The 12,824-nt window shown below is 35.2% G+C and overlaps 1 protein-coding gene across 3 annotated transcripts in view; it reads left to right on the forward strand.

Annotated features, from left to right (window-relative positions):
• The window catches only part of VPS13A (vacuolar protein sorting 13 homolog A), a 208,293-nt gene that overhangs the window by 101,443 nt on the left and 94,026 nt on the right, over nucleotides 1-12,824 (forward strand). For all 3 annotated transcript variants that reach the window (XM_045840536.1, XM_045840537.1, XM_045840535.1), the window contains exons 34-36: nucleotides 5,862-6,009; nucleotides 11,449-11,596; nucleotides 12,571-12,698. In XM_045840536.1, coding sequence (XP_045696492.1) covers nucleotides 5,862-6,009; nucleotides 11,449-11,596; nucleotides 12,571-12,698 — 424 coding nt within the window. The remainder of the gene's footprint in view (nucleotides 1-5,861; nucleotides 6,010-11,448; nucleotides 11,597-12,570; nucleotides 12,699-12,824) is intronic.

Consider the following 12,824-nt stretch of genomic DNA (forward strand, 5'->3'; position numbering starts at 1 on the left):
GGTTAAGAATAGTGTAGGAAATGTAGAAGCCAAAGAACTTATATGTATGACCCATGGACATGAACTAAAGGGGGTGAATGTCAGTGGGAGGGGATGTAAGGGCAGAGGGGAGTGAAGACGGGAAAAATGGGATAACTGTAATAACATAATCAATAAAATATATAAAAATAGTACTGATTAATTGTTGATAGGTTGTGGCATCATTGATAGATTATAGCAAGAATAGACCTGGTTAACATGGATGATATTCTTCAAGGAATACGGTGAGATTTCAGGGTCACAGTTGCAAATTAAGAAAATGATATTTTTGCATTTCTTTGTTTTACTTTATTTTTATTGTTTATGCTGTTACAGTTGCTCCAGCTTTCTCTCCCTTTTCTCCACCTCTACCCAGCCCCACCCTTTCCTTTGGCCAAACCAGTTCCCACAGTGCCATGTCCATTGGTTATGCATAAATGTTTTTTGGTGAATCCCTTCCCCATCTTTCATGCCACCTCCCTACCTCCTTTCCAGCAGCTATCAGTCTGTTTTATGTATCTAAATTTGTCACCATTTTGTTCGTTAGTTTATTGTGTTCATTAGAGTCCACATATAAGTGAGATCATGTGGTATTTTTGTTTCATTGATTGGCTTAATTCACTTAGCATAATTTTCTCCAAGGCCATCCATGCTGTTGTAAAATGTAAGCATTTCTTTTCTATCTCTTAACTCCAAGTGAGATAGGTGTTGGAGAAAAGTCTGCCTCTATTTAATAGAATGCCATAGAAAGTTAGGTTTCATTAAAATAAGAACATGATATGTTTAGTGAAGACATTGGAAAACATAGAATGATTTGTTCAGCTAAGACTAGGGATTTCAGAAATTACAGGTAATATTAGGTGAGAGACTTCTACTTTAATAATAGCCCATTGATAGAGAGTAATGATTTTCAGCTTTAGATGGCTCATTAACTTGGAGTTTAAACTACATAAAAGTCTAAATTTATTAAAATGGAATATTTATATACCGGTATTTAATCACATATTGCTAGATTTTAGGAAATGGTAGATGTAATTTAGTTGTGAGTCTATATTATAAATAGATTGTTTTTAAGATTCCACTAAATATATATAGAACACTATATAATAATTCTATGTCCAAAGAAGATTAATTTTTTACTGAAGCACATAAAATGGTATTAAGATGAACATTAAAGATTGCTGACAATATGACCATTCAAAAGATAGCTGCTATTAATAACTTGTTATGTTTCTTCTAGTTAATTATATATGGACATTTATTTAAGTTAAATAAGTATTACTTTGTGCATTTTAGATTATGATTTTTTCCCTTAACAATGTGCTATATTTTTTATGTTTTTTGAACACATAATATTTTCTAAATACATTATTATATTCCATAGTGTTTTTAAAAATCTATTTGCCTATTGTTAGAAATTTGATTCCATTTTTTGTTATAAATAACTATACTAATGCTTGATATCTTTGTTTATCAGTACTTACGATTTTCTATTTATTTCTTAAGGATAATCATTTCCTTCACATGAATTCTTGTAAATAGAATTAGTATTATAGAATACTAATCAGTTTTCCCTGAAATAATTGAACATTTATTGATACTTGAAAATTTAGTTTATTTTTATTTTATTTTATTGTTTATGCTATTACAGGTGTCCCATTTCCCCCTCCTTTGCCCTCTCCACTCAGCCCTCCCCCATTCCCTCAGGCAATCCCCACACCGTTGTTCATGTCTATGGATAATACCTGTATGTTCTTTGGCTACTGTATTCTCTATGCTGTACTTTACGTTCCCATGACTTTTCTGTAACTACCTATTTGAACTTCTTAATTCCTTCACCTTTCTTGCTCACCTCTAACTCCCCTCCCATCTAGCAACCATCAAGCTGTTCTATATCTTGCTTTCTTTTTCTATTCTGCTTGTTTATTCTGTTTATTCTGTTTTAGATTCAGTTGATAGATATATATTTATTGCCATTTTATTCATAGTTTTGATCTTTTTTCTACATTTTATTTTACACTTTTAAAATATTTTATTTATTTATTTTTAGAGGGAGGGGAGGGGAGGGAGAAAGAGAGGGACAGTAATATCACTGGGTGGTTGCCTGTCACACACACCCAACTGGGGACCTGGTCTGCAACCCAGGCATGTGCCTTGATTGGGAATCGAACCAGTGACCCTTTGGTTCACAGGCCAGCACTCAATCTACTGAGCCATACCATCCAGGGCTGATGTTCTTATTCTTAAAGAAGACCCTTTAACATTTCATATAATACTAGTTTGGTGGTAATGAACTCATTTAACTTTTTATTGTCTAGGAAACTCTTTATCTGTCCTTGGATTCTAAATGGTAGCTCTGCTGAGTAGAGGAATCTTGCTTGTAGGTCCTTGGTTTTTATCACTTTGAATATGAGGAAACACAGCCTCCCCTATTACCCAGGCTGGGTTCTCAAGGTTCACCCACGTGTGGGCTGTGTACACACTCTCTTGTAATTGAGCCTGATTGCTTCTGGCATGTCCTAGATCACATGGAGCCACTGCCTGTGTTCTGTCAGGAGTCACACAGCATAAGCTACAAGTGATTTGCAGATGGCTGTGAATTGTGTTTGGCTTAGAGGTGCCCAGGTGAGGCCAAACTGTGCACCAAGGCCAATCATTGCTAGTGCTGGGCCTGAGGCAACTTAGCAAGAGGTACTGGCCTACTGAAGCCTGATGCTGCTTGTTTGAGATAATTTAGGAAAGCCTGAAGCTTGGACCAAGACAAGCCTTTTATATGGAAAAGTCACTGGAAACAGTTTGGTTAGGCCTAAAATTTGGGTATGGCAGGGCCTCAAGGAATCACCAGGGTGGGTCTAACAGTGTGAGTCAAGTTAGTGGAAAGTCTGACAAGGCAGCCACCTGCTGGCTCTGTGGGCGGAGGGCTCAGAAAAGGAACAGTGGCCTCTTCAGCACTTCTGTGTGAGAGAAAGCTGATCCCAAGCTTTTGCCTTGATGCTGGATAATTCAGTTCCTCCCTGCATGTCTCTAATGCCTTTCAATCTGCTACCCTGGTGCTGGAGCTCAGAGGGGATGAGTCCAAATAAGTCTCTGCATGGGCCCTTTAAGAACAACTGCCTGAGACTGCAGCAGTTTCTGTCTTGCACAGCCTCAGTCCCCACTGGTTTTTTATACCCAGAGTAACAGAAGTTTATCTTCCTTGCACTGGAACCTTGGGCTGGGGGGCCTGGTATGGGGCTGCAACCCTTCATTCCTGAGATCTCTCTCCTGCTTTTTATCTGCCACATGGGGGCGTACGACCAGCCACTTCTGCACCTCTGCCTCTCCTGCCAGTGTTAATGTGGTTTCTTCTTTAATTCTGTAGTTGTAGGACTTAAATTCAGCTCAGTTTCTGGTGATTCTGAATGATGGTTGTAATAAAATTTAATTGTAATTTTGATGTTGTGGGAGGAGGCAAGCTGTGTTTACCTATGTTGCCATCTTGACTGGAAGTCCAAAAATTCAGTTTAGTTATAGCTTCATAGAAAGCACATAAAGAAAAATAAATACTTCATATTTGCTACTACTTGTATTATAATCATTTTGTTGCAAAACTGAATTGTAATAAAAAAATTAAAAATATATTTATAATACTTATGTAAGGCAGGTTGTAAAACTTAACTAATGGCTAAGAAGAAATGTAGAGAGAATGTTTTTCTAGTAGGCTTCTTTTTTTATTGTTTATTCTATTACAGTTGTCCCAGTTTTTCCCTTTTGCACCCCCTGTACCCAGTCCACTCCTCTTACCCACAGACAGCCTCCTTTCCGTTGTCCATGTCCATGAGTCATTCATACACCTCCTCACCCTCAATGTCATATCAGTTTCTTATAAATTAATTTATATACTTAATCCAATCTAAATAAAAATCACAGCACACTTTATTTTTAAAACCTTTTAAAATTGTTAAGTGTTCTGGAAATATAAAAAGGGAACAGAATCTATTAATGTTATTTTAGAAAGAAATTTTGATGGGCCATGGGAGAATCAACAATACTAGAGATACTGCTAAAATAAATTATATCAACTACTACTAAAATGTGTCAGAAAGCTAAAATAATTCAAATAGTGAAGAATAGGAAGCTCCACAATTGACCATGTTTGTGGTGTGCTTCCTCATTATGTGTAAATATATAGTCAGTCCTCATTATTCACAGGTTTTGTGTTTGTGAACTATCTTACTTGCTATAACTTATTTTTAACCCCCAAATTAATGCATTGCATTTTGTGGGCATGTGCAGAGCTGTGAGAAATTTGGGTCCCCCAAAACCTGCATTTTAGGCTGAGATATCAAACTAGGTGACACTCTGCATTCTTATTTCAGCTCTTGTATTGTAAACAAGTGTCTTTTTGCATGCTTTGTTTTTTGCATTTGGGGACTTTTTGTTGGCCATGTTGCTGTTCAAAATGGGTGCCAAGCATAGTGCCAGTAATAACCATAAATGATTAAAAGTGGGTGAGTTATACAGATCTGAATTTTCTCAATAACACTATTTAAAAAGCTAAAGGCTTAGGGAAGGTTAGGGGGTGGAGGGATTAAACAAAACGGAAAAAGGGGTCATGGAGATGGACAATGGTGTGGTGATCAATGGGGGGAGGAGAGTATAAGGGGACTATAATGGAAAAGAATACAATAAATACAAAAAAATAAAGCAAAAAAATTAAAGGCAAATAACATGTAAGTATCAGTAAGAGGGTAGAACACAAATTCCTAATTTAAGCATTGAAGAAAGAAGAAAAGGGGTAAGGAAGGGGAAAATATCGATTGGTTTTGACTCTACAAGAATATAAATTTCTGAGTATTAATTATTAAAACAAAATTATAAGGAAATAGAATATGGGGTGATTAGCATCTTTATCAAAGGATACAAATCTTTAAATATTTTAAACTAGTAAGAAAAAGATATTTTGAAAAATATCTTATCTTATATTGGTAAAGAACCTGACTAGATTCTTTAAAGGAGCAACAATTACCAATAAGCAACTAATAGAAATGTTTAATCTCATTAATAATCAAAGGAATGAAAACTAATACAGTAAAATGTTTACCCTTAATTATGAGAAATTTAATAATTAATATTTCTTAATTGGGGTACAGGGAGATGGAGCTCTCCTATGTTGCAGTTTACATATTGATCCAGTTTTTTGAATGAAACTTGGCAATTAATTGTATAGTACATGATATATTGCAATCATTTGAGCCAACTATTGGCAATAGAACAAAGAATAAGATAAACATGCCCTGCCCTCATGAGGCTTTCATTCTAATTGAAACTACAGATAAAAGAATAAACTATTAAGATACAGTTCATGAAATAGAATGACAGGGAAATTTTGAGTTATTTGTGTGAGCACACAGGAAAGGCATCTGCCTCAAGTAGTGGGTAGTACTGATAAGGAAAAGTTTTCCAGAATAATTTATCTTTTGACATAGCAATTAATGACTCTTGCATTTGTCCAGAGGAAGAAATTTACTCAAACATATTTATAAAGATAATGATTCAAGTATTTATTACAATGAAGAATTAGAAACAACATAACTTGTATATGTTTGGCACTTCTGTACAAATTCCAGATTTCTGTTTTAAAACTTCATAGAACACTTCAGCTAAGGGAAAGTCACCTGGGTTCCTAGTGCACTGGGGGAACATGTTTCATTTGATATGGAAAGCCTAATGGATTTTATTTTTTGTCTTCATACACACAAAAAACAAATGATTTCTCCTATTAGTATCTAAAATGATAAATTTAATTGTTACTATCTGAATATATATGAAACTATTCAAAAGAATTTTATTTCTCCTTATAGGTCTCAATTTATTAATGATAATTATCAGGAAGTGTTGGATCTACTGCTGCCATTAAATCTTGAGGTGATTGTTGAGCGAAACTTATCCTGGGAATGGTACCAGGAAGTTCCTTGTTTTAATGTAAATGCTCAACTAAAGCCCATGGAGGTAATTTTTTGGATACTTATTGATTCCTCTTTTGGTTAAAAAATATTGCTTGGGAACATAAGACATTTTAGGTATAGAAGTTACATATTTATTAATCACCTTTGTCAGAATTGAAATAGTAGCTATATTAACCTAGAATTCATCAAATATTCTCTATTCTATTTGAGTGTCTACTGTGTTAGGCCCTGTGCCAGATATTGGTGATACAGTGGCAAATACAATGGTGATACTATGACATTTTCTGTGGCTTTGTGGACTTACCAGTCTGATGCAGGGGTTGGTGGTGGTTTTAAATACCACCAGCCCCCAGCTAGAGGTGTGATAGATAGTAAAAAAGTAAATAGATACATTATTAAAATAGTTTTAAATTGTGGCAAATTCCCTGAAAGAAACAAATATTACACAGGGTGCCATAAGTAATCAGTTGGATATATTAATATAGAACTTAGTGGAGAGGTCTAGGCTAGGAATAGTAATTTGGAAATTATCAGCCATGGGAATATATGAAATAATGTAGAGAAGGTTCTAGAAGAATGGAAAAGTTGAAGGTGAAAATTGCAAATGGGTCAGGGCCTTAGGCATAAGGCCCTGTTGGTTGATACTGCTTCACAGATACCTAATGTAACTATCCACAAGTTTATACTTTTCCCTCTTGACCTGATGGACGGCCAAAACTATATCACATGCTTTGCTGAAGTGACAGCAACTTATGTTGTGTATGAAGGTTTCTCTTTCTAGCCCCATCCCCAGTTTTCTGTCCTGTTAAAAATGTATTAAAAAAGAGAAAACAGTTGTTTTAAAAGTCTCAAGATTTTTAAGTTAAAAGGGTATTTAGAATTTAAAACATTTCAATGGAAAGAAAATTTTAAATTCTTGGTGTATAAAATTATATGTACTTATTAACTTATAGATAGAAAGTACCCTCTTACAATAAATAATTGAAGTCTCTTTATATTGGCAAGACAAAAGATAGAAACTTAGAAAACATAAGTAGCCTGCTGAGAAAATCCTCCTCCCACTAGGCACAGTCATTAGGCAGGTTTATGTGGGGGTGGCAGAACACTGTTTTTCTTTACTTTCCCCCAGGGAGAATCCATGCAGAATGTTCAGATGATATGCAAATGCCTAGCTACCCTTCAGGGCAGATGAAATTGGGTCTTCCCTCACTCTTATGTCACCTGAATAGTTAGCATTTGTAGCCCACCTCTTGGTCCACATATTTGACCCTTCCTGGACATTATGCTCTGCATCAGAGAGAAGCTGGAATCAACTAGTCTAATGCATCCAAACCGAGTACTGCAGCTTGTGATTGCTGACTTGGGGATGTTTGGTGATAGCACACACATCCTGTCCTGACATGTACAAGCCACCGAGCAACAGCCTCGGATCGTTACTGTTTTTCCAGCTTCCAGCTCTTGGCAAGATTGAAGAGTGGTGATTAATACCAAAATTTGTCAGGCATTCAATATACAGGTACTCATTGAAATTCATTGGCTTAGAAGCTGTAATATTTGATCTGTTTATAAATTTGTATAAACATACTATTTTTGAATGCCAGCTGCACAATAATCACAAAATAAATGTCATGAATAATTTTTAAAAAACTAAGTAGTAGGTATATATAAGTAAAACAACATAAATTACATGAATAAAGTACACATGAACTTGATCTTAAAAAACTAGATTAGTATAGAGGCATATCTTGTTTTTTTTGCACTTCACATATATTGCATTTTTTTTACAAGTTGAATGGGAAACCTGCTTTGAGCAGCTAATCTGTTTGTAACATTTTCCCAGCAAGGTTTGCTCACTTTGTATGTCACATTTTAGTAATTCTTACAATATTTCAAATTTGTCCATTATTATTATGTTCGTGATGGTAACCTGTGGTCAATGATCTTTGATGTTACTATTGTAATTGTTTTGGGGGCACCAGGAACCACACCGATATAAGAAGCCATACTTCATAGATTAATGTATGTATTTCAGCTCCTCTACCAACTGGCCCCTGGTATAGCTGGTTCCAGTGTTTTCTCCTCTCTTTGGGTCTTCCTATTCCCTGAAACACAACAATATTGAAATTAGTAACCCTACAGTGGCCTCTCAGTGTTCAAGTAAAAGGAAAAGTTCCACCTCTCTTAGTTTCAGTCAAAATTTAGAAATGATTAAGCTTAGTGAGAAAGGCATGTCAAAAGCCAAGATGGACTGAAATCTAGACCCCTTGCAACAAACAGCCAAGTTGTGAATGTAAAGGAATAGTTCTTCAAGGAAATTAAAAGTGTGCTCCAAGGAACACACAAATGATCACAAAGTGAAACAGCCTTATTGTAGATATGGAGAAAGTTTTAATGGTCTGGATAGAAGATTAAACCAGGTATAACATTCTGTTAAGCTGAAGTCCAATCCAGAGCAAGACCCTAACTCTTCAATTCTCTGAAGGCTGAGATAGGTGAGAAAGCTGCAGAAGAAAAGTTGAAGCTAGCAGAGGTTGGTTCCTGAAGTTAAGGAAAGAAGCTGTCCATACCATAAAAGTACAAGGTCAAGCAGCAAATACTGATGTAAAAGCAGCAGCAAGTTATCCAGATGATCTAGCTAAGATAATTAATGAAGGTGGTCATACTAAAGAACAGATTTTCCATGTTGAGGAAATGGTCTTGTATGGAAAGAAGATGCCATGTAGGGCTTTCATAACTAAAGAAGGGAAGTCAATGCCTGGCATTAAAGCTTCAAAGGACAGGCTTACTCATTTGTTAGGGGATAATACAACTGGTTACTTTAAGTTGAAGCCAGTGCTCATGTATCATTCTGAAATCCTATGGCCTTTATGAATTATGCTAGATCTCCTCTGCCTGTGCTCTGTAAATGGAACAACAGAACCTGATGGCAGAATGCCTGTTTACAACATGATTTAATGAATATTTTAAGCCCACTGTTGGGACCTACTGCTCAGAAAAAAGAAAAGATTCCTTTCAAAATGTTAACGGCTCATTGACAATGTGTGTGGTCACCCAAGGGCTATGATAGAGCAGTACAACAAGATTAATGTTATTTTAATGCCTGCTAATACAACATCCATTCTGCAGCCCATGGATCAAGGAGTAATTTTGATTTTTAAGTCTTATTATTGAAAAAATACATTTTGTTAGGATATAGCTCCCATAAGTAGTGATTCCTCTGATGGATCGGGGCGGAGTAAATTGAAAACCTCCTGAAAGGATTTACCATCCTGTGTGCCATTAAGGATATCCATGATTTGTGGAAAGAGGTCAGATATCACCACCATAAACAGAAGTTTGGAAGAAGTTGATGCCAACCCTCATGGATGACTTTCAAGGGTTCAGGACTTCAGTGGAGGAAATAACTACAGATGTGATAGAAGTAGCTAGAGAACTAGATGTAGAAGTAGAACCTGAAGATATGGTAGAATTGCTGCCATCTCATGATAAAAGGAGTTGCTTCTTATGAATGAGCAAAGAAATTGGTTTCTTGAATTGGAAGCTATTCCCAGTGAAAATGCTGTAAAGTTATTGGAATGACCACAAAGGATTTATTAAAGAATTTTACATAAACTTAACTGATAAAGTAGTGGCAGGTTTTGAGAAAATTGACTCCAATTCTGAAAGAAGTTCTGTGGATAAAATGCTATCAAATAGCATTGCATGACATAAAGAAATTGTTCATAAAAGAAGTTAATCAATATGGCAAATGTCACTGTTACCTTACTGGCCTCATAAAAAGAGTTTGGGAGTCTTCCCTCTTCCTGGATTTTTTGGAATAGTTTGAAAAGGATAGGGGTTAGCTCTTCCTTAAATGTTTTGTAAAATTCCTGTGAAACCATCTGGTCCAGGGCTTTTTTGTGTTGGGAGTTTTTTGATTTCTGCTTCAGTTTCACTAGTTGTTACTAGTCTGTTCAGGCTTTCTTCCTCTTTTTGATTCAGTTTTGGAAGATTATATGTTTCTAGAAATTTATTCATTTCACCCAGGTTTTCAAATTTCTTATCATATAGTTGTTTGTAGTAAGTTCTTACAATCCTTTGTATTGTTATCTTATATTAAGAGATTTCCACAGCTCCCCTAAACCTCAGCAGCCACAACCCGATCAGTCAGCAGCCATCAACATCAAGGCAAGACCCTCTAACAGCAAAAAAATAATGACCCACTGAAAGCTCAGATGATAGCACTTTTTAGCAATAGACTATTTTTTAATAAATGTATGCACATTGTTTTATTTTAGACATAATACTATTTCACATTTAAGAGACTACAGTGTGGTGTAAGCATAATTTTTATATGTACTGGGAAACAAAAAAATTGTGTGAGTCACTTTATTGTGGTTATCTGTAATCAAACCCACAATATCTTACAAGATATGCCTGTGTCACCTTTGCAGTACAGCCAAAGGAAGCCTAATGAAAACCAAATTGTTAATTTTGTGAAATTAAAACTATCCCTTTGAGGTAATTAAATATATTAATTTAAAACTCATAGGTCTTTTTATCTTTAATTTTTTCCATAATGGCTTTTAAATTAGAATTTTCCAGGTAAATAAAACAAATATGATGTATGGGTTTGTGTGTACACATAGCCTGGATGCATAACACTGACTTCTTGAAGACTTGATTTAGCCTTTTCCTGACACTGAGATTGAGGTCCAAGAGGGGTCAAATATATGGTCTGCCAAGATGGGCTACAAGAGCTGCTGACTACTAAGTGGGTCATTCTAGTAGGTCTGCTGCAGAAGGCAGCTAGGCATTTTGTAGATGGTCGGCAGTGTGTGTATATACATGTATAAAACATCTAGGAATATCTAGATACTGTGACCCACCCAAATTGACGTAAAATTAACCATCACATGTTTCAGGACAGAGTCAATGGTGGTGATTTCAGGTTAAATTCCCAACACATGGGGTTTTTAGTTATTAAATTTGTTAAGTGGATTAAAGCATGATACTAAACCATGTAAGCCTCAGCTTCTTGTAGAATCAGGACTATATACTCTTTATATCTAGGACTTGTGAGGTTTAAATAAAGGAATTCATGTAAAATACATTATGAACTGATTCTCATCATATACATGTATTATTTTCTTTACCCTAATTTACAAATGTAGCTGCTTACTAACCAAAAAAGTGTAGCTAAATGAATGCTTAAACATTTAATTTTAAGTTTTAAAATTACTAATTAATTAGTACAGTCATAACAGGAATAGTTCACCATTCATAGCTTCATTGGTATCGACATCGTATTCAGTTCTGTGTTTCACAAGGTGCTGAAGATCTCACAAGTTTATTTAAAACTAAGTATTCAGTTAGTAGAAATATCTCATGTAAAAATGGTTTTGTAGAGGACTGAAGTGAAAGAATTATTTTTATTGCATGGGAACTTTTTTAATATGTGAAGTAGTAATATTGAAATAAGCAAATATTATTTATTTAACAGTTTATTCTTAGTCAAGAAGATATAACAACTATTTTTAAAACATTATATGGTAACATATGGTATGAAGGTGATAATGTCTCACCGGCTGGAATGAAAGATCAGAACAGTGGTACTAGTGGAGTAAATAACACATCACATCATTCAGGAGGTATGTTCTTGATCTTGAATTGTTTCTTCCCCTACACCTCCCACTGTTCTTTCCTTCTATTCTCTATTTCTAGTTTTGAATAAAATAATATTTATAAATCTTTTTGTATTATCTAACCCCATTCAAGTATCTCTAAATTGTTTATGATTAGTTGTTCTGTTGATTTTTTCTTTTGATTCAAAATTCTTAGTCTTATTATGACTAAATTTGTTAGCATTTATTCTTGTTATCCCAGCTTCCTTATAGATTCTTTTTTTCTCCCAGTTTTTTCCCCTTACCTCTTCTTCTCCTTCATTCTTAGTACAGCATCTAACCCAGATGGGGTATTTTTATTGATATTAGGGGTATCAGATAATTAAAGGGGACAAAAGAGGATAAACATTAATAAATTATGGATTTCTACAAATTTTTGGAGGATGGGTGAAAGGAAGAAAAGAGAGGGAACCATAACTCAGAAAAGCTGTGCATTGAATATTGGCTATAATATGCTATGTGGAACCTGACTGGGTTCTAGGTTTAACACCAGTGCATTGGTGTTACGTTAATGAAACCACTGTTATGGTTAAAATTAATACTAGTGCATTGGTGACAGAGAATTGGGTCAATTAGGGGTGTTGGGGTGATTTTGCTTCACAAGAACAAAGTTCTCATTCTGGCATTTTGGGAGATCCCCAAACCTACTTATCTTAAAGTGCAACCTACTAGCTCATAAAATTTACTCTCACAAAGCCCTGAGATTTTTACACAGTTTTTTTTCAGTCAAAGAGAATCCTAATATACAAACAACCCTACATTTATAACATGTATGTGCCCATTACCCAATTTCAACAATTAATATCATGTGGCTGTTTTTATTACTGCTGTAACTCTCTTCTATACCCATTTAATTAATAATTCTGTTAAATCTGTGTCCAATATGTTTTAATGAGTTCTGTCTTTCCTGGGTTTTATTTTATCTAATAATTTTTTTCAAGGAACGACTGTAGTGACAGCTGCTGTGGTAGAAGTGCATTCCCGTGCCTCTCAAGTGAAGACAACACTGAACATGAGTTTCAGAACTGATTATCTCACCATGGTACTGTACAGCCCAGGTCCTCAACAGGTAAGTTGAGGGAAAAAAGGAAATATATTTTCACTTGATGAAAATGATATAACAAGTGTTTATTGAGATAACAGTTATTCCTGGCTGGCGTAGCTCAGTGGATTGAGCACGGGCTGGGAACCAAAG

Source organism: Phyllostomus hastatus, unplaced genomic scaffold, assembly GCF_019186645.2.
Source record: "Phyllostomus hastatus isolate PE091 unplaced genomic scaffold, TTU_PhHast_1.1 phas_contig_34, whole genome shotgun sequence".
Classification (NCBI taxonomy): Eukaryota; Metazoa; Chordata; class Mammalia; order Chiroptera; family Phyllostomidae; genus Phyllostomus; species Phyllostomus hastatus.